We start from the raw sequence: 18666 nt of genomic DNA, 5'->3' as shown, positions 1-18666 counted from the left end.
AAGGCCAAACACAGCAATAGAAATATACAGTACGTACACTCATCATATGCCTGAATCTAAAATCAATTTAAATATAGAACATATAGAAATATAGATAAATATATTCTAGATCTGCTTACTTTCAAGGGCAAATTAAGAATACAAAAGTCAATCCTTTTTGTAAGTCGACTTTGGTAGGGTTTTTTTTTAGTTGTTGGCTGTTATCGGCATTAACTTTTATGGGGCAATAAAAAATGCATCACTGTTAATCTGTTCTCACAGTTGGGATGGGAGCTGGGTCTAAACTAATGGTAACTTTCACCTTGATATTTTAGTGCGGATGTATATCAGGCGCAGGTGTATATCTGGGGGCGAGAACGAATCGGTCTTCCAACCTGTGTAGGCGTGCTGTTAAATTATCACATTCAACATGACGTGCTGACATGATGCAGCTATAAAGACGCCGGGTTTACTTCAAGGAAAATGTATTTTTAAGAAGATTCCCAATGGAAAGATTGACAAGACTAAAGCTGTTTGCACATGTGTGCAATGGGTTTACTGCAGGAGTTCTTCCAGTCTCAAGTACCACCTAAAAGCAAAGCATCCCTTTGTCAATGTCAAAGAGGCCACGCACTGATGTAGCGCAGTGGAAGAGTCATTTTCATCAAGCTATAACGTTTGAGTGTAACCGAGGCAATCCCATCAGCAGAGCTCTATCAGCCAAGCTAACTAATGTCCTCGTTCAGACAGACGTGAAAGTTGAGAAGTTGGTAGAAGCGAAATGTGCAGCACTGACGGGGGACAATATTATGCGTGCTTCTTGATGATTGCTTTGGTGAAAGTGGGTAAAATGGGACGGTTTTTGTGTTGACTCTATGGGGTTTGTTACCAGCCTATTTAATTTCTAGAGCTAGAGTCATGATACATTTTTAAAAACCTCGGAATCCTCACATAGCAAGAGCATAGCATAGCAAAACAGATTTTAGTATTATCCTCAAACGCTGTTGCCCCAAAGTCTATATTGCTAAAGTGGGACATCTAAAATTGGAAGTGGGATGCTCTATTTTTTGCAGCAAAAACACAGTAACAGATAAGCAAAACAAATATTTATAAATTTGTCAAAACCTTAAGCAGGAAGACGAAATTACAAATTTGTGATTATGCAAGCATGAAAAAGGTATACCTGATATTTTTAATAGATTACTGTGAAATTAATCTAGATTAAAACAAATGAATCTATGCCCACCACTAGTTTTTATTTTTTTATTAGGTTACTTTGAATGTATACAAACTCCACTACTAAACTGTTTAGATGGCCTTCATGAAGAAATAGAGAACCCAAACACTTTCTGCAGAAGTCAATAACATCCTGGCACATTTGTTATAGATGATCTCTGCAGAATTGACAGAGCTTATTAAACTGGTTAAATTTCCTGGCACCAACTCAATGTTTGTTAGTAGTCCTCTCATTGTTTAACAGTATTGTGGAGTGAGCAATTTCAAATGCCTAAATGAACGTATACTGTAGCGTATTCATTCCAACAATATTTAGATGATATTTGGGGTCCTCCTCCTGTTGGAAAACCCAGTTGTGTCCAACTCTAAAAATAATGACTCTTCCTTTAAAATTTTATCCAGTATGATGACACAACCTCAGTCAATTGGCAGTGTTCTTAGGTATGAATGCATCAAACTGACTCCAGCATCTTCTGGTTAATGATTCCCTTGGGTTGCTTTTGGACATTATAACCATCTTCCTTTCATTTGAGAGTTACCGTGTGGGACAGATGAATGAAACTTGGAAACTTTTGGGTTTTCCAAATAACAAGTAAAACGCATAAAACAGTATTCAACCAAATCGCTTGTAGAATTACCCTTCAAAAAATGTCTGATGTTAAACCTGTTTGCAAAAAAAGCTTGGTTTGTGGGGGAAACCATGATAATAAAAGGTGTTAAATGGCTTTGAAAGACGTGGTTTGTTTGCAACTCTCTAAGGGACACTTAGTTAAATATCAAGAGTGTGTATAATTAGATTTGAGCTTTTATGTCAAATTTTGATCCTGTTTGGATTTGAGACTGACTATTACTGCATTTCATTTCTTTGAGTGCCATGTGTAAGATAAGACAGGAATACGTAGTTGTTTTAGGAAATAGCATGGTAAATTCTAGATTTCATGCTTCTAGAGTGCATTGATAAAGAAAGCTCTGTGATGTTATTTCTTTATTTTTGTAGGATCAAAAAATCACAACTCACCAACACAGTCTGGATATCCATAGAAACCTGGTGCACACTGGTCGCACTCCCTGCCCTGGTAGTTAGGGAGGCAGTTACACTGACCATTCGGACTGCATATGCTCTCAGCCACTCCAGCTCCACCACAGCGGCATGCTAAAGAGAATATGTAATCATACGCAAAGTGAAGTTATAATCAAAACATCACTACAGATCATATTGCTGGAGCTCATTCCGACATTCCTTGGTCATCGCTTTCTAAATAAAAATTATTATTATGAGTATTTTCCTTGAGGTTAGGGTTCCCCTACCCTGGCAGTTTGGGAAGGAGTGGTATCCAGGTTCGCACCGGTCGCATCGCTCTCCCTCCACTCCCCGACGGCAAAAGCAGCCCCCATAAACATCACATACAGCATGAGTTGTCCCTCTGTAGTCACACATGCATGCTGCAGACAAACAAAGTGGAGATATTTATATTACACAGTAAGAGCAAAATCATTTTCAGCTGAGCAGCCCAGCTTATATACAGTATGATGTTTTCTACTGAATAGCAGGTAAACTTGGCCTTGCTTGATTTTATTTTGTGCTGCAACTTTAGACTAAAAAGCTGATGACTGCTTCCTGCGTTTCATTTCTTTGAGTGCCATGTATGAGATAAGACAAGATTACGTAGTTGTTTTAGGAAATAGCGTGGTAAATTCTAGATTTGATGCTCCTAGAATGAATTCATACGGAAAGCTCTGTGATGTTATTTCTTTATTTTTGTAGGATCAAAAAATCACAACTCACCAACACAGTCTGGATATCCATAGAAACCTGGTGCACACTGGTCACACTCACTGCCCTGGTAGTTAGGGAGGCAGTTACACTGACCATTCGGACTGCATATGCTCTCAGCCACTCCAGCCCCACCACAGCGGCATGCTAAAGAAAATATGTCATCATACACAAAGTGAAGTTATAATTAAAAAATCACTACAGGTCATTTTGCTGGAGCTTATTCTGACATTCCTTGGTCATCGCTTTCTAAATAAAAATTATCATTATGAGTATTTTCCTTGAGGTTACGGTTCTCCTACCCTGACAGTTTGGGAAGGAGTGGTATCCAGGTTCACACTGGTCGCATCGCTCTCCCTTTACTCCCCGACGGCAAAGGCAGCGCCCATAAACATCACATACAACATGAATTGTCCCTCTGTATTCACACATGCATGCTGCAGACAAACACAGTAGAGATATTTATATTACACAATAAGAGCAAAATCATACAGTATGATGTTTTCCACTGAAGAGTAGGTTAACTTGACCTTGCTTGATGGTATTTTGTGCTGCAACTTTAGACTAAAAAGCTGATGACTGCTTCCTTTGGAAAGTCACAAAAACACCATTTATCTCAGCCAACTTACAGGATGAAAAAGCTGCTTAAATGATTCCTCTATGTTTATTTTCTTAGAGGAATGAAATGATTGAAATTGACAGGGGTGAAAGGTTTTCCTAAACTGCTGATTCCCAGCTTAAAAGAAATCACAACTTCAATATTTCTAATATTAGCCTGGTTGAGTTCTCACTAAAAAGTCCCAGAGGAGTGCTGCCATAACAAGAGAACAGAGAGCACTTTAAATCCCCAAAGATAGACCAGATCTTTTTTGAACCATCAGTCTTTTATGCTTATATTGTCTAGTGGAGATTCTTATGAAGCATGTAAATATTCTATCCCTTTATTTTTTCCAAATATAGGAGACACCATGTTTAGAAATGTCTCATGCATGGTTAACCTACCGCCCTTTTTATTAACATTTAACTCAAGCGCAAACTTAGTAACACTGGTTCCTAACACCCTCCTATCGTTTCTTTTTGTCTTCCTCTTAGTAAACGAGGCTGAATTAAGTGTCCAATAAAAAAGCTTTTTCGAGAGCCTATAAATACAAAAAAAGTGCATGAGAGCGAACAACAAAAGCATTTAACATAGCCCTGCCTTAAAACACTCATTTTAGCTCTAACTGCACTTACGTTGACATGTAGGGGAGTTGAAATAGCCTGGGGGGCAGGCAGTGGGTCCTTCATAGGGAGGGAAAAAAAGAAATAGTTTTAAAGTGCCTACTAGATTCAGTTATGTTGTGACAAGCAACAAAATTAACTCACCCACTATAGGGCCTGCAGGTGATTCAGTTGTCAAGTACACAGGATAAGCTATTTAAAAAAAAAGGCACAAAAGAAAGACATTTAGGAAAATAATCACATGATATTATTTTTCTTGAATCAGAAGTCTGCAAGATTTAAATTCTCGTAACAAAAGCATATAACAGGAACATAGACTTCCATTAAACATTACTGATTAATATATATTTTTTGTTGTTAATTTAAATTACATCCTAGCATTTTTTACTATAGAAACTTGGACTGTTTTCATCCCCTGCTTTAAATGTGTTGTACTTATCATGTAATTCCAGATTTACACACCTTCCCATTAAATGCCAGCCCATAATATGAAGAAACATTGATCCACGTGAAGACAAAAAATATTTCAGGGAACCCAGACAGCTTCCTAATAACTGTCAACATGCTGTGTCCTGGACTGTCAGGGCAATCAAACTTAGAAAAAGTATTTTACTCATAAATGACAATTAAAGGTGAAGTAAAAGACTTAAGATCCGAAGGACCTCAGGCAGGTTTGCACACGACAGGTCGCCTGTGTGTGAAGCAGCATTAATACACAGGTAATACCATTACTGGTGATACATGAGGTAACAGATAAATTGTGGAGGATTTGGTAAGATTCTTCTGTGCACATTCAGTACTTTTGAGGATGTAATAAATCCTGGCAAAGCCATGTGTCAGTGTCAACGGAAACACTAGAGGAAACATAAAGAATTACCAAAAAATATGAATCTTATCTCCACCCCTTAGCACATAGCTTAGTCTTTGCCAGGGAAGATCCATATGATAATATGGGGAAATTCTTTATTAGATTTCAATATCTCTTTTTTGGAATGCGCAATAACCCGTCCTATCTGCAGGGTGTGAATTATCTCTCCTTGTTTTTCAGAAGGAATAAACTCTTGTCTTGCAGGACAAAAAAAACAAACAAAAGAAACAACCTGCTTAAACAAACGTCAAGGGGACATGATTTCAAACAAACAAGGACTTCATATGTTAAATGTTGAGTTGCATAAAACCTTTATTTTATTAAAGGCATGTAAAAAATATGAACGATCAATTAGTTATGGTCTAGATTAATGTATATTATATATGGCATACAAAAGATATTAATGGTATAAGAAAGGTCAAACTTACTAAAGCACTCTGGGTAGTAAAAATGTCCATCGGAACAGCGATCACAGTTTTCTCCAGCAAATTGTGGCTTGCAGATACACCTTCCAGACCCCATCTCACAGCCATCTGTGATCCTTTCATCACAGCTACAAGCTAAAGAGAAATTCATTTCATCAGCAAACATTTAACCCAGTGGCTCTAACAGATACACTCTCGGTCACAGGTTAATATCTGTAAAAAACAAAAAACCTAAACATTAAACTATTTAATTAATTTAGAGTAATCTCACACAATGAACTCAAATAAACACCACACACAATTACTAACATTCTCTAAAAACCAGCATAGTCTAACTTTAATATTAATTCATGTAGATTAAACTTTTAAAATATTGTGAGTATCTCAGAACATTAAGTAATCCATAAAACCTTGTTACAGTTTGGGATAAATAGAATATTTCACATTTCTTCTTAGACAGTTTTAGAAAATGGTGAATAGCATGTTGAGCATAAGCCGAGGAATAGCTTATAATAAATAACTCATTAGCTAAACTTTCCTCTATCTACAGTCGGCGCTTTTTTATATAACATTTTTATATTTTATTTTATTTTATTATTATATTTTATTTTATATAACAACAATTGACACAGTCATTTATTATTAAAATCTACTGGGAAACTATCAAAAGATTTTACCTTGGTTATATAACACTAAGACTGAACTTGTTACTGACAAACACAGGAAGTTCTGGTGTAGAGCATAATATCAACATGTAAGAAAATCCACTCATGCCTATCCATAAGCGTGGAGAAGGGGCTAAAAGGTTTAGAGAACTGTTTAAGGAGTTTATCTGAGTTATTGTTACCCCTATCAGACTGCATCAAATTAAAGAAGGATAATTAGTTCAAACATCTCACTTACTATAAATCATCAGATGGATGTACAGATTATGTCTGTATAGGGTCCTTAGGTTGATGACCTATTATGGATGTCTACATGATGTGCAAATAAGTTCAATGTTTAAACATCTGACTTGCCGTTTTTTGACTTTATAAAAACATCAAACACAGGTGCAGATAGATTTATTTATTTTTAACATACAAGATGTGCAAAGACACGTCTATGATGTCTTTTTGAGGTTGCCTTTGCACGTCTGATGTTTGTGAAATTAAAAAGTGCAAAAGAGACCTGAAAAGACTTCATATAGACGTGTTTTTGTGCAGTGGGATATAACCAAATCAATACAGAAAGTAAACTCAATTCATGACAATCCGGGCTCCGCTAGACATAAACCCCATAAAAAAAAAACCCTGCAAAATAAGCTGAGAAATAAAAATAACATGAGGAAAAGGCATGGAACTGCATTCAGAACTTTTAAAGATTCAACTTTTAAAATTTTTTTATATAAAAATAATGTGTTGCATTGAGTAATAACATCTGGGGATGGTAATAAGATTTTCTTTAAAATTGGGAATTTTAAAGTTTAATTGAATAGATTTTTTTGCAGAGACAAGCTAAATAGCAAAAATGTTTTAGTAACATAGAAGATACCTACTAACCCTCCACACATTTCCCTCCTAAACATACAGGAGGGATTTTGTTGTGGATTCTGTGGTTCAATCTTCAAAGTAGGGTGAGCACTTTACATCCCCACACTTGTTAAAGTCCAAACAGAACTCTCAGCTGTTCCTACCACAAAGAACAGCTACAAAGCATTCCAGTAAGGTAAACAATGGTAAAGCCCAGTTTAGACATAGTGCAACCATTGGTGCCAGTGTCGTCGCTGCACTGGTGCCATTTGGGACTGTCTGTAACAACACTGTTAAGCCCTTCATTGAGTAAAACTCTATTTAGGCTTCACAGGTTATACTGCAGATCAAATGCCATCATGTGCATGAGGTTTCTAGATTCAACCAGCAGAAGCACAACCTGGAAAACCGTGCAAACGTCTCCTTGTATCGATTGGATCTACAGCAAAGATCTAAGGTAAAGAGTTGAGGCTCCAGATTTATAACACAACGAGTTTGATAAAACACAACAAACACCATCAAAAAACTAAAACAGAACGAAAGTTTTTTAGAAAAGTATTTTGCTTTACAGTAAACTTATATGTAAACTATTTATTTTTCTTTGCATGTTTATAATAGTTTAATAGATCTTCAGTTAATTCTATCAATTAAATTTTTTATTTGAAGAGGGGGAAAAATACCATTAGTCTTAAATGAGAAATGTTGTGCATTAGATGTCCGGAAAGTGAACAACTGAAAACATGCAGTATCTTATTTATGCTATTTTCATTATTTATGAAAGACTCAACTACATTGAAAAACTAATGACCCAACAAACACCAAGCTAAGATTTCCTTACTAAGCAGTCAAAATGAATGTACTGCCATTTCTTGATGACAAGAAATTTCACAACAGAAGTTAGGCTGCAAAAAGTTACGTAATGTCCCCATTAGCCGTTACCCTGAATAAAATTATGACAACAAATCACTCAGTTAAATGACCCAACTATGCAGCAGGGTTTTACTCAGTAACCCTGGGTAATTCCTATTTTTCAGTTAAATCTCCCCAGAAAGTGCTAAAAATGGCGCATCCTTTTCTGAAAGAGTCTGTTGAGGTTGGAGTTGAATATGAAATGCTGGCAGTGCAAAATCTTAAGGTATCACATCACTAATTGCTGACTATTATGCTGCAGCTAGACACAGATTTAGTGCCCACAAAAAATGACACTGTGCAGGTAAATAAAAATTGAGTAAAACCACCTTTTAATGTCACATTTCTTTTACAGTTCCTTAAAATATAGAGCTTTTCCTCACTGAGAAAATTCCCTATACTTAAATCTATTTTCACATCCAATATCTATATATGAATGCCATATGTATTTTTTCTGAATTATTAGAGGCTTCTGTCCTGTCCTACCCCAGATAAAGGTAAATATTATTATCTATGTTCCATCAATGAGGGCTTTTTATATGCTTGTGCTCGTGCTAAGCTCAGAGTTAATTAGTGGCTGAGTTTAGTTACCGGATTGATGTGACCTGTTCTGAAACCAAAAACTCTAAGAAGGTAAAAGGGGTAGAACTATTACTACTAGGGGTAGGACATTCATTTCTGAAACAGGTAAAAAGAATAATGAAAAAGTTAAACTCACGTATACATCCAGTTGGAGACTCAGGAGGCACTCCATGTGGTCTGTAGAAGCCTTCAATGCATCTCTCACAGTTTATTCCTGCAGTGTTGTGCTAAAGAACAGAAACACTTACCATGCATAACATATAAAAACTGTGAAAAAAAAACAGCTATTTTGCACAATTGCAGAATTAATTGTTATTGTTTATATATCTTGTCTAATATATTTGAAGGGCTAGGCAAATTTCTCAATTTAAAACCATGGATTTAAACTTTCCTTTTCCGCTGAGAGGGATTTAGCTTGAAGTTTCTTGGGACCTTGGTAAAGCATTTTATCTTAATTTTGTGATTATTCCAGTTAAGTCCTTGATAAATGGTTTATTTTCCAGAGTATTAGTCTTTTAAATACTGCTCCGCTTGAACACGGTTCAATTGTTTTATTTTGGTAGTCTTTTTTCTTCTCTGCACTGGGTTCTACTTACTGATTTTCCTCTGACACCTGTTGTTTAGCTTTGGATTGATTTTTTTTATACACTCTTTTGTTTAGTCAATCTGTGCTTACTCATAGTTAAGCTTTTCCCAGTGTATCCCTGCGTTTGCTTGTTTTCGCCTTACCTCTCCTTGGTTTCCCATAATGTTTCCCTGAAGCTTTTTTACATTCAGTTAATCAGTTAATTACCCATTCGATGTTTCATTAAGCACTCTCCCAACACTCTATGTCTTCTCATTTCTCCTTGTTATTTTAACCTGCTAATTCTTCATGGTTCTATGCTGGTTGGTTTCATGTATTATTTCCTGTAGTTCTCTTAGAGTTTGGGCTCTGATTTGATTAAATATAATATATATCCTTTGATATATAATAAACTTTCTGAATTTGCCTATCTGCATGTGACTACTGCATCAAACCAGCTCTTAATATTTAGCTTTTATTACAGGATTAATTCACCAAACCCTGAAACCTGACATTTACCTTTAGCTGCTAGAAAACCAAAACCAGTGTTACCAGTTTGTGCGAAAAGAGGGAATTGTCATGAGCTAAGTTCTGTACTGAATAGGAAGCATCAGTAGCAAACCTAAAGGGGAATAAAGTTTTGCTTTAGGTTTTGTAATGAGAACCACAAACTTAAGGCGCTGTCACACCTTGCGATTTAGCCAGCATATGGTGACGTCCTGGAGTCTTCTAAAACGCTGGCATATGCTAAATTTTCTATGCATTTTTTCAATTTTGGGCGCATACATAGAGTAAATATAACGAGTCCAGAACTTATGTCCAATGACAGCCTAACTTATGCATAATACTTCAGCGTAATGCCCATGAAATGTCACAAGCCAGCGACCTGAGGGGGGCAGCAATGCATCAGGCCTGCATAAAAAGCACAAGAAGATTTCTCTAAACCTCGCATTTAGGGAAGGTATAATGGTGGTATAATGTATGTAGGTATGGAGGATTTTCGCAAATTTAAAAAAAGACCTGCCATCTCCAAATCAAAAAGAAAAAAAATGCACATGCACAACCCTGTACCTGCTTCCGAGAGAGAATGCCTATTAAACGCATGTGAAAGCATGCAAAAGCCCATTTCTCCTTGTGCACGCTCTGTTTAAAAGTTGCTGTTTGCATCGCTCATACAAGCTTACTTTCCAAAAGAAAACTTGCAATTTTTCCACTATGTCTGACTCACCACCGGTAAGTTAAATGGGAACGAGCACGTAGGATGGCCTTACATAAACATATCAACAGAATGATTGACAATTAGGAGGACCGCCTATTTTAATGATCCACCCGGAAAAAGAACATCCTGCCGTTTACCATTCGCCAAAAAAAAAAAAATAGAAAGAAGGTTTGCAGAAGTAGCAGATTCAGCTTAATGTCTGCTAGGAAGTTTTTTTGGTCGTGGCCATGGGTGTGAACGCAGTGAGGATCCATCACACTCACAACCAACTAACAACCAAATAACTTACCTGTAACTTGTGCCCCACGTATGAGCATACTCTGGTATATGTCAAGAAATTTTGAGCGTGCTCAAAATGTCTTGTACGTCAACGTGTGCCAGTGTGCTTCAGCGTGCTCATAACATACTCATAACTTATCCAATGCTCTGCAGCATTTTTGTCAAATCTTTTTTTTTTCCATCGGCATACGCTGGCTCAATAATCAAGGTGTGACAGTGCCGTTAAGAGATTTTGCTGTGTTTTTGATTCTGTAATTTTTATTTATATGTATATTTACTGCAGGTATGTTATCTGAAATATGTCTAATCAAAACATTATCCTGGAGACTGCCAAGTGCAATCTGTTGTTTAAAAAATGTATAAAGGTAATTGCAAATATTTTATTCTATAACAGTTTGTCTTTATCAAGGAAGTAACTGCTTTTTTAATGATTTATGTAAAAAGGCCAAAAAGGAAACAGGATAAAGCTGAGATAAAATCATGCAGTATGCTAGACTTATCAGAAGACTATGTAAACAGAGACATTTTATCTATTTTTTAAGTTTAATTACCCCCCCAGAAGAGAAATGCATGCTTTGACAAGAATCAGTTTGAACATGATACAAATTTCATACCTGGCAGCCGATGCAGACTCCTCCTCCACTGTACCTACCGAAGGTGTTCAAACTTGCTCCCCTCTTTTCAACCTCTGGGTCGTAATAACAGTCAGAGGCATGGGAGAAACACTGGCAGGCTGAGACGGAAAGCCCCGAGACAGACATGCAGACAAACACAAAATAAGAACATTTGCATTGGAACTCAGTCATGTTTATGTATATCTACTGAATAACTGTTTCTATTGTTAGTCTTCTTTCCTACAACTTTTAATTCAGGCCTATATTGGCAATACAGTGCATTTCAAAAGTATTTAATTCAGCTCAGCACAACTACATAAGCATTGTAGCCTGCACATGTATGAATAACAAGCTGATGGTGGTGGTAGCATCATGTTGTCGGAATACTGTTCTTTAGCAGGGACACAGAATATGGTCAGATTTGATGCAAAGATTGTTGGAGCAAAATGTAATGCATTCATCGAAGAAAAAACTGTTCAAGCAAAGACCTGGAGGCATGATGTCTGAACATAAAGCCAAAGATTTACTGGTTTATATGAAAACATATCCATGTACTAGAAGTCAGAGTCCAGATTAAATTACAATTTAAAATCTCTGGCAAGAATTTTACATATGTGTTTTCAGAAGACAAAACATTCAAAGATTTTTGTCACTAGATGTGCAAAGCTGGTATTAAAGTTTGAAAATACAGGTGCTGGTCATAAAATTAGAATATCATGAAAAAGTAGATTGATTTCAGTAATTCCATTTAAAAAGTGAAACTTGTATATTATATTCATACATTACATACAAACTCATATATTTCAGATGTTTATTTTGTTTAATTTTGATGATTACAAATGACAACAAATGAAAATCTCAAATTCATCATATCAGAAAATTAGAATATTACTGAAGACCAATAAAAACAAAGGATTTATACAAATGTTGGCCAACTGAAAAGTATGAACATGAAAAGTATGAGCATGTACAGCACTCTGTATTTAGTTGGGCCTCCTTTGGCCTGTATTACTGCAGCAATGCGGCGTGGCATGGAGTCGATCAGTCTGTGGCACTGCTCAGGTGTTATGATAGCCCAGGTTGCTCTAATAGTGGCTTTTAGCTCTTCTGAATTGTTGGGTCTGGTGTATTGCATCTTCTTCTTCACAATACCCCATAGATTTTCTATGGGGTTAAGGTCAGGAGAGTTTGCTGGCCAATTAAGAACAGGGATACCATGGTCCTTCAACCAGGTACTGGTAGCTTTGGCACTGTGTGCAGGTGCCAAGTCCTGTTGGAAAATGAAATCTGCATCTCCAAAAAGTTGGTCAGCTGCAGGAAGCATGAAGTGCTCTAAAACTTCCTGGTATGTGGCTGCGTTGACCCTGGACCTCAGAAAACACAATGGACCAACACCAGCAGATGACATGGCACCCCAAACCATCACTGACTGTGGAAACTTTACACTGGACTTCAAGCAACGTGGATGAAGTGCCTCTCTTCTTTTCCTCCAGACTCTGGGACCTTGATTTCCAAAGGAAATGCAAAATTTACTTTCATCAGAGAACATGACTTTGGACCACTCACCAGCAGTCCAGTCCTGTTTCTCTTTAGCCCAGGCAAGACGCTTCTGACGCTGTCTGTGGTTCAAGAGTGGCTTGACACAAGGAATGCGACAGCAGAAACCCATGTCTTTCATACGTCTGTGTGTGGTGGTTCTTGAAGCACTCACTCCAGCTGCAGTCCACTCTTTGTGAATCTCCCCCACATTTTTGAATGGGTTTTGTTTCACAATCCTCTCCAGGGTGCGGTTATCTCTCTTGCTTGTACACTTTTTTCGACCACATCTTTTCCTTCCCTTCGCCTCTCTATTAATGTGCTTGGACACTGAGCTCTGTGAACAGCCAGCCTCTTTAGCGATGACCTTTTGTGTCTTGCCCTCCTTGTGCAAGGTGTCGATGGTCGTCTTTTGGACAACTGTCAAGTCAGCAGTCTTCCCCATGATTGTGTAGCCTATAGAACTAGACTGAAAGACCATTTAAAGGCTTTTGCAGGTGGTTTGAGTTAATTAGCTGATTAGAGTGTGGCACCAGGGGCCATCAATTTTGAACCTTTTCACAATATTCTAATTTTCTGATATGATGAATTTGAGATTTTCATTTGTTGTCATTTGTAATCATCAAAATTAAACAAAATAAACATCTGAAATATATGAGTTTGTATGTAATGTATGAATATAATATACAAGTTTCACTTTTTAAATGGAATTACTGAAATCAATCTACTTTTTCATGATATTCTAATTTTATGACCAGCACCTGTATGACCAAACTTGGGGATGTGAATAGTTTTAAAAGTCACTTTTGTCTTGCGGAAATGATCTCAAAAGTCCACTTCAATTCAGTCCTGTGGATTCATGCTCTGATGCTTCTCTGGACAGAAGTAATTTCACTATCTACTGTAGGCTGGTGCAGGCCTGTAAGACCTACAGTACCAGCCAACAGGTTAAGCAGACAAAAAGCAGCTATCCTGAGGCCAGTTGCTCATCACACAAACCATATATGGAATGTCCTGTCAAATCTTCACTGACACTAACTCTATACAATACCATATCAGGGCATCAGCAACTGGGTTTGAATATCAGAGACAAGAGGATACTCCAGTCCTCTCTTGGGAATGTAATTCAAAAGTCACCGACGTGGGAAGGGGCAGCCCTGTAAGCTCTACATGTGGAATGAAGCAATGCACAAGAACACTCACGCTGACACTCGTTGGGGCTGTCAACAGTAGCAGCACGCCACGGCTTCTGGTTAAAGCCTGGACAGCAGTGGTCACATGACTCGCCACAGGTGTTGTGTTGGCACTCGCACTGGAGTCTAAAGTAAGAGGACGAGACAGTGGGACATAGTGATTCTGTGATGTTTGACACATCTGAGACAACACTTCAGGCTGCACATCATTCACACATGGTTCACACATTATCACCACGAAGCTATGACAATCGTGTCACCTTCAACAGAGAATGATATTTGGTTTGATGTTGGAAATGCATTAGATGATTAGACATCCATTGCTTTGGCAGACTGGTAAATTTCAGTACATGGCCTAAAGTTGAGCAATTATAAAACTCCTGTTCACAACAACTGATGTAAATGTAAATCCTTTATTGTCCCCCAAGGGGGAAATTCTGCCACTGTTGGCGCACGGGGAGCAGGCTTGGGTTAAGGGTCTTGCTCAGGGACACAAAATGGCAGTCTGTGGGATCTGATATCTTTACCATTTGTTAAGATGTGCAGTCTGGAACTGCACCACTGAAAATCTCTTACATCCAAGACTTTTTTAACATTATTTTGAATTACTCCATGGCTGCCTAATGTTGTTTTTGATTATTTCTAATCAAATTCTGTGTTATATACTTTTCCACTGGGGATTCTGTATGGATGTCTGTGTGAAGGTTATTGTTGCTGCACTGATTGTGTACTCACCCAGTCAGTAAAACAATTAAAAGGTTGGTGCAAAAAATAAAAAACAACAGATAAAATTACAGTGATAAGAAGAAGAAAAAATGCAGCTTTTTACCATTGTGGATATTGCAGCTCTTGAGATTACAAGGACAGAAATCCTGCATTGATACTCTTTTGATATATTATTTTAAGGGGAATACACACCATGAGTGTGCCTAATCAAAAAGGACACAACAAGGTTTGGATAGATTCAGCAGAAGGACCGATGCTTCTGAAACCAAAAGGTTTAAATAAATTGCTGGGTGCTGTGCCCAGGAATACTGGCTACCAACCAGAGCTGCTGTTGGTTTGCTGGAAAATAACTGGAGTGTTTATTATTTTTCCCCAAAAATAAAGCTGAAAACTTGTTTGGGCTTATTCTCGCCAACCCGATAACCTGTATTGTCTCATGATCTAAATGTATTATTACGCCATATTTATTACATATCTATGTACAGCATTTATTGGTACTGTATCTGGCATTTTTCTAAAACTTTTGCATAAATGTTAAGATGAAAAAAAAAATCTATTTCTAAAACAGTGACTAATCTTTCTTTATTGTATCAATAACATAACTCTTACTGGATTGCTTTTAAACAGTAAAAACCATTTCCCACTTAGACGACTCAGTTCTGTTCAGGAATACACTTAATAATTACAATAGATAAAGTTTAGAGTTTCATCAATAAGTAGTGACAAATGCATCAACCTAATAAAAATGAAGCAACGAGGTTGAAGCGTAAGACTGTTACCGACCTGTTTGGGTTCTCTGGATTCCGACCTGCATCACAAACTTGGGCGTGCCCATTGCAAACACAGCGTCCACCAATACTGATATCCTTGATACTGTAAAAATACTATTGGAAAACAGAGAAAAATCAGCACAAGCACAAACTGGTAGATGTGTTATCAGAGACATTCAGCTTCAGCACACCTAGAGCAAATTGTCTATGCTTGGCTACAAAAGGGAATCAGATATGACAAATATAAACTGTTACCATTGAGTTTAGTCATTCAATTAGAACATGTCCTAACATGAATAAAATTCCAATGACTACATCTCAATGTTAAAAAGTAAAAGACTAATCTCCAAAAGATATTTCTGTAAAACATTTTGTCATTCATTTTAACCCCCCCTTAAAAGATGTACACTGCTTCTTTTAATAGGATTTTGTCCTGAGTTTTAAGCATAAGTGATATATCTCACACCTACATGCTGACAGAACTTTCCAAACCTGTCCCTAGTAAAAGCTTTGCAAAGATGGCCTGTCGGACTGATCCAGCTTTAGTTCTCCACCAACCCCTAATTCCAGAAAACGTGTCAGCAGAGGGGTGTGACTGTGTCAGCAAAAATGAAGCTGCCAGGCAGAAGGCATAGAACCAAGCTTTATCCAAATGGGAAAGTAGAGGATGCCAGCTTGACACCTTGGTGCCACGTTGTACTGTTTTTGTCTTACCCTCCGTGTGACGGTGGGGTCTTTTTGGGCTTTGGAGATCAGGTGACCTAGAAGAGTGTTGGTACGAAGGAAGTGCAGACGGATGTTTGTGGCTTTCGTAAAGTCACGGAGCACTGGTGAGTAGGTGAAGTTTTTGGAGCCTGGCCGGCCGTTGATCAGAGAAACTACAATCTGGAAAGTACAAAGTTTATTTCAAGTAAACTGGCTTTCAGACACTTCCTGGCATTTGTTACCAGATTTCTTTCTAATGTTACCTCTCCATTCTCCAAAGGAATGATCCGTGAATACTCCGTGGTGCAGATTTGGTCGTCATCACTCAAAACACGACCATTTGGCTGTTTTCCAAATATTTCAATACACTCCCGTTTGGAATCTAGAAAAGGGAAGAAAAAATAAATACATTAAATAAGTTGTAGTTGAATGATTACAATATTTTACAAATCCAGCACAACAGAAAATGGATAAATGACGAAGCTCTATCAGAAACCAGAATGTCATAGGCAAAAGGTGCAATTTAAATGAGTGTACTCTTTCAACATGTACAAGAATAAGTTACAAGGGTATTTATTCGTATAAACAGAATTTAATAGGTACAGTTACATTAATGGTTCAGGATGTTTACAGTCATTTACTGTTTCAGTGCTGCTGTGTTATATGTTACGGCATTCTGCAGAAGTCCTGGAGGCCTTCCTCGAGGGTTGCTGCTAAAGAATGGTAAACCTGAGTTGCTTTTAAAGGCTATCTGGTGTTTCTGCTCTATATGCGGGATGAGCTTTTATGCGCATAGTGCAACCAGTTTGGGGCACAAGCTTAAGCTATTTTCCAGTGTGGGTCACATTATACTAAGAATGCCAATTGTTACAATCCTTTTTGGCTTAACTCTCTATTGAACACAATAGAGCATGATCATCACAAAATTTTGTTATGATCATGATTATCTACAAGATCTCAAGGCAGATTCCTGACAGTTTCACAACAGAGACTGATCTTTGCTTTGCAATTGATGTTCTGTTGCAGAGGTGTCAAGTACCGAAGTACAAATACTTCATTACTGTACTTAAGTACACTTTTTAGGTATCTATACTTTACTCCGTTACTTATTTTTCTTCCTACTTCTGACTTCTACGTATTACATTTTCACACAAGTATCTGTACTTTATATTTCTTACATTTTTAAAACAAACATTTGTTACTCTTGGCTTCGGTTTAATGTTTATAAATATTTATTTCACGTCATGTGGGCCATCCAATGCAGATCATTGGCGCCATCCATCTAGTGAAAACTAGTGTCATTGGATTTATACTTGTGTACTTTAAGTAGTTTTTGGAGCATATACTTTTACACTTTTACTTCAGTAAAGAGGTCTAGTTGATACTTTTTTCTAGTTGATACCAGAGTTTTTAAACTGCAGTATCTATATTTCTACTTAATTAACAAATGTGTGTACTTTTTACACCACTGTTCTGTTGTTGTTCAAATCATGGCCTTTCAGCTGGCATCTAGCATTTTGTGGTTGAGGGTAAATTCCCTTAATGTCTGAAGTAAATGTTCTCAGTGGTTTAAGTACAGTTGGTCCTCTGATTCAAAGGGAGCCGGTTGAGGGGGTTCAGGTATCTAATTAGGATACTTCCTGGATACCTCTATGAGGGTTTTCCTGTATATGGAGAGGAACTGCAAAGTCTGCTCGAATGACTACAGATGCCCATTGTGGCTAAAAAGCAACTTACAATCCACCAGAATGAGAAAAAGAATGTAACTTAGAAAAGTGAGATAAGGGATTTCACTCCTGGACCTCTTACCCCAACTACCCAAACTTTCAAAAGTTGTTAAAAATTTAAATATTATGTCTTGACACATTTTTTGTATTGGTTTGCATTTTAGGTTCTATTGAGAAACGTGCTAACTATTTATATATAACTGAAAATACTTTGATTATGGGCACTTTAAGATATTTTTTGATGGATAAAAATATATATAAAATGCATTGTACTGAATTGCAAAATAGGCAAACAGAGTTGTGAGCAAAATTTGTGTAGGCCTTAAATCTAAAACCTAGAAGAATCATTCCCACCTAATTTTCAATGTATCTAATTAATCCTATTACAATGACAGCCATATTTAATGGTGGAACAGTTGTTGTTAGTGTAGTGTTGTAGTTCAATAAGAACGCCAGAATCCAGGCCAGACCTCTTTTGTGGGTTCTCTTTGGGAACTTAAGCTTTGTCCTACAGTTAAACAATATGATTTTAAAGTTTGTGGATAACTCTGTCATACAGCCATACATACCCTAAGTATGTATGGCTGTTTGTCCCTGTTGTGTCTGTGTTCCCTGTACCAAACAGCAAAAATATTAAATCTATCAGAAGACATTGAAGTAGTGAGGTACATATAATTGCTTATTTTTCTATTAATCTGGGGACTGCATTATGAGAATATGCATGAAGGCAAATCTTAATAGGTGCAGTTAACCTACACCATGATGCTTTCATATGATGGTGAAGAAATTACATTTTTTCAACAAAGTTCTTACCATTTGTTTGGCCA

General features: G+C 37.2%; 1 protein-coding gene and 1 long non-coding RNA gene across 8 annotated transcripts in view; one reads left to right on the top strand and one right to left on the bottom strand.

Moving 5' to 3' along the window:
• LOC119795671 (laminin subunit alpha-3-like) overlaps positions 1-18666 on the bottom strand; it is a 98522-nt gene that overhangs the window by 55056 nt on the left and 24800 nt on the right. For 2 of the 7 annotated variants that reach the window (XM_038303761.1, XM_038303762.1), the window contains exons 4-16: positions 16376-16494; positions 16122-16292; positions 15421-15521; positions 13922-14037; positions 11183-11301; positions 8642-8732; positions 5507-5638; positions 4355-4402; positions 4223-4270; positions 3292-3426; positions 3002-3136; positions 2524-2658; positions 2234-2368 (exon numbers count right to left, since the gene is read on the bottom strand). In XM_038303761.1, the coding sequence (XP_038159689.1) occupies positions 2234-2368; positions 2524-2658; positions 3002-3136; positions 3292-3426; positions 4223-4270; positions 4355-4402; positions 5507-5638; positions 8642-8732; positions 11183-11301; positions 13922-14037; positions 15421-15521; positions 16122-16292; positions 16376-16494 (1485 nt within the window). The remainder of the gene's footprint in view (positions 1-2233; positions 2369-2523; positions 2659-3001; positions 3137-3291; positions 3427-4222; positions 4271-4354; positions 4403-5506; positions 5639-8641; positions 8733-11182; positions 11302-13921; positions 14038-15420; positions 15522-16121; positions 16293-16375; positions 16495-18666) is intronic. The other 5 variants (XM_038303764.1, XM_038303768.1, XM_038303763.1 and 2 more) reach the window with 3 other exon arrangements.
• The window catches only part of LOC119795673, a 39931-nt gene that overhangs the window by 2101 nt on the left and 19164 nt on the right, over positions 1-18666 (top strand). The window lies entirely within an intron of this gene.

Source organism: Cyprinodon tularosa, unplaced genomic scaffold (assembly GCF_016077235.1).
Source record: "Cyprinodon tularosa strain WSP-4 unplaced genomic scaffold, ASM1607723v1 ctg52, whole genome shotgun sequence".
Classification (NCBI taxonomy): Eukaryota; Metazoa; Chordata; class Actinopteri; order Cyprinodontiformes; family Cyprinodontidae; genus Cyprinodon; species Cyprinodon tularosa.
The sequence above is the reverse complement of the archived record's forward strand: the minus strand, read 5'-3'. Positions and strand labels throughout refer to the sequence as shown.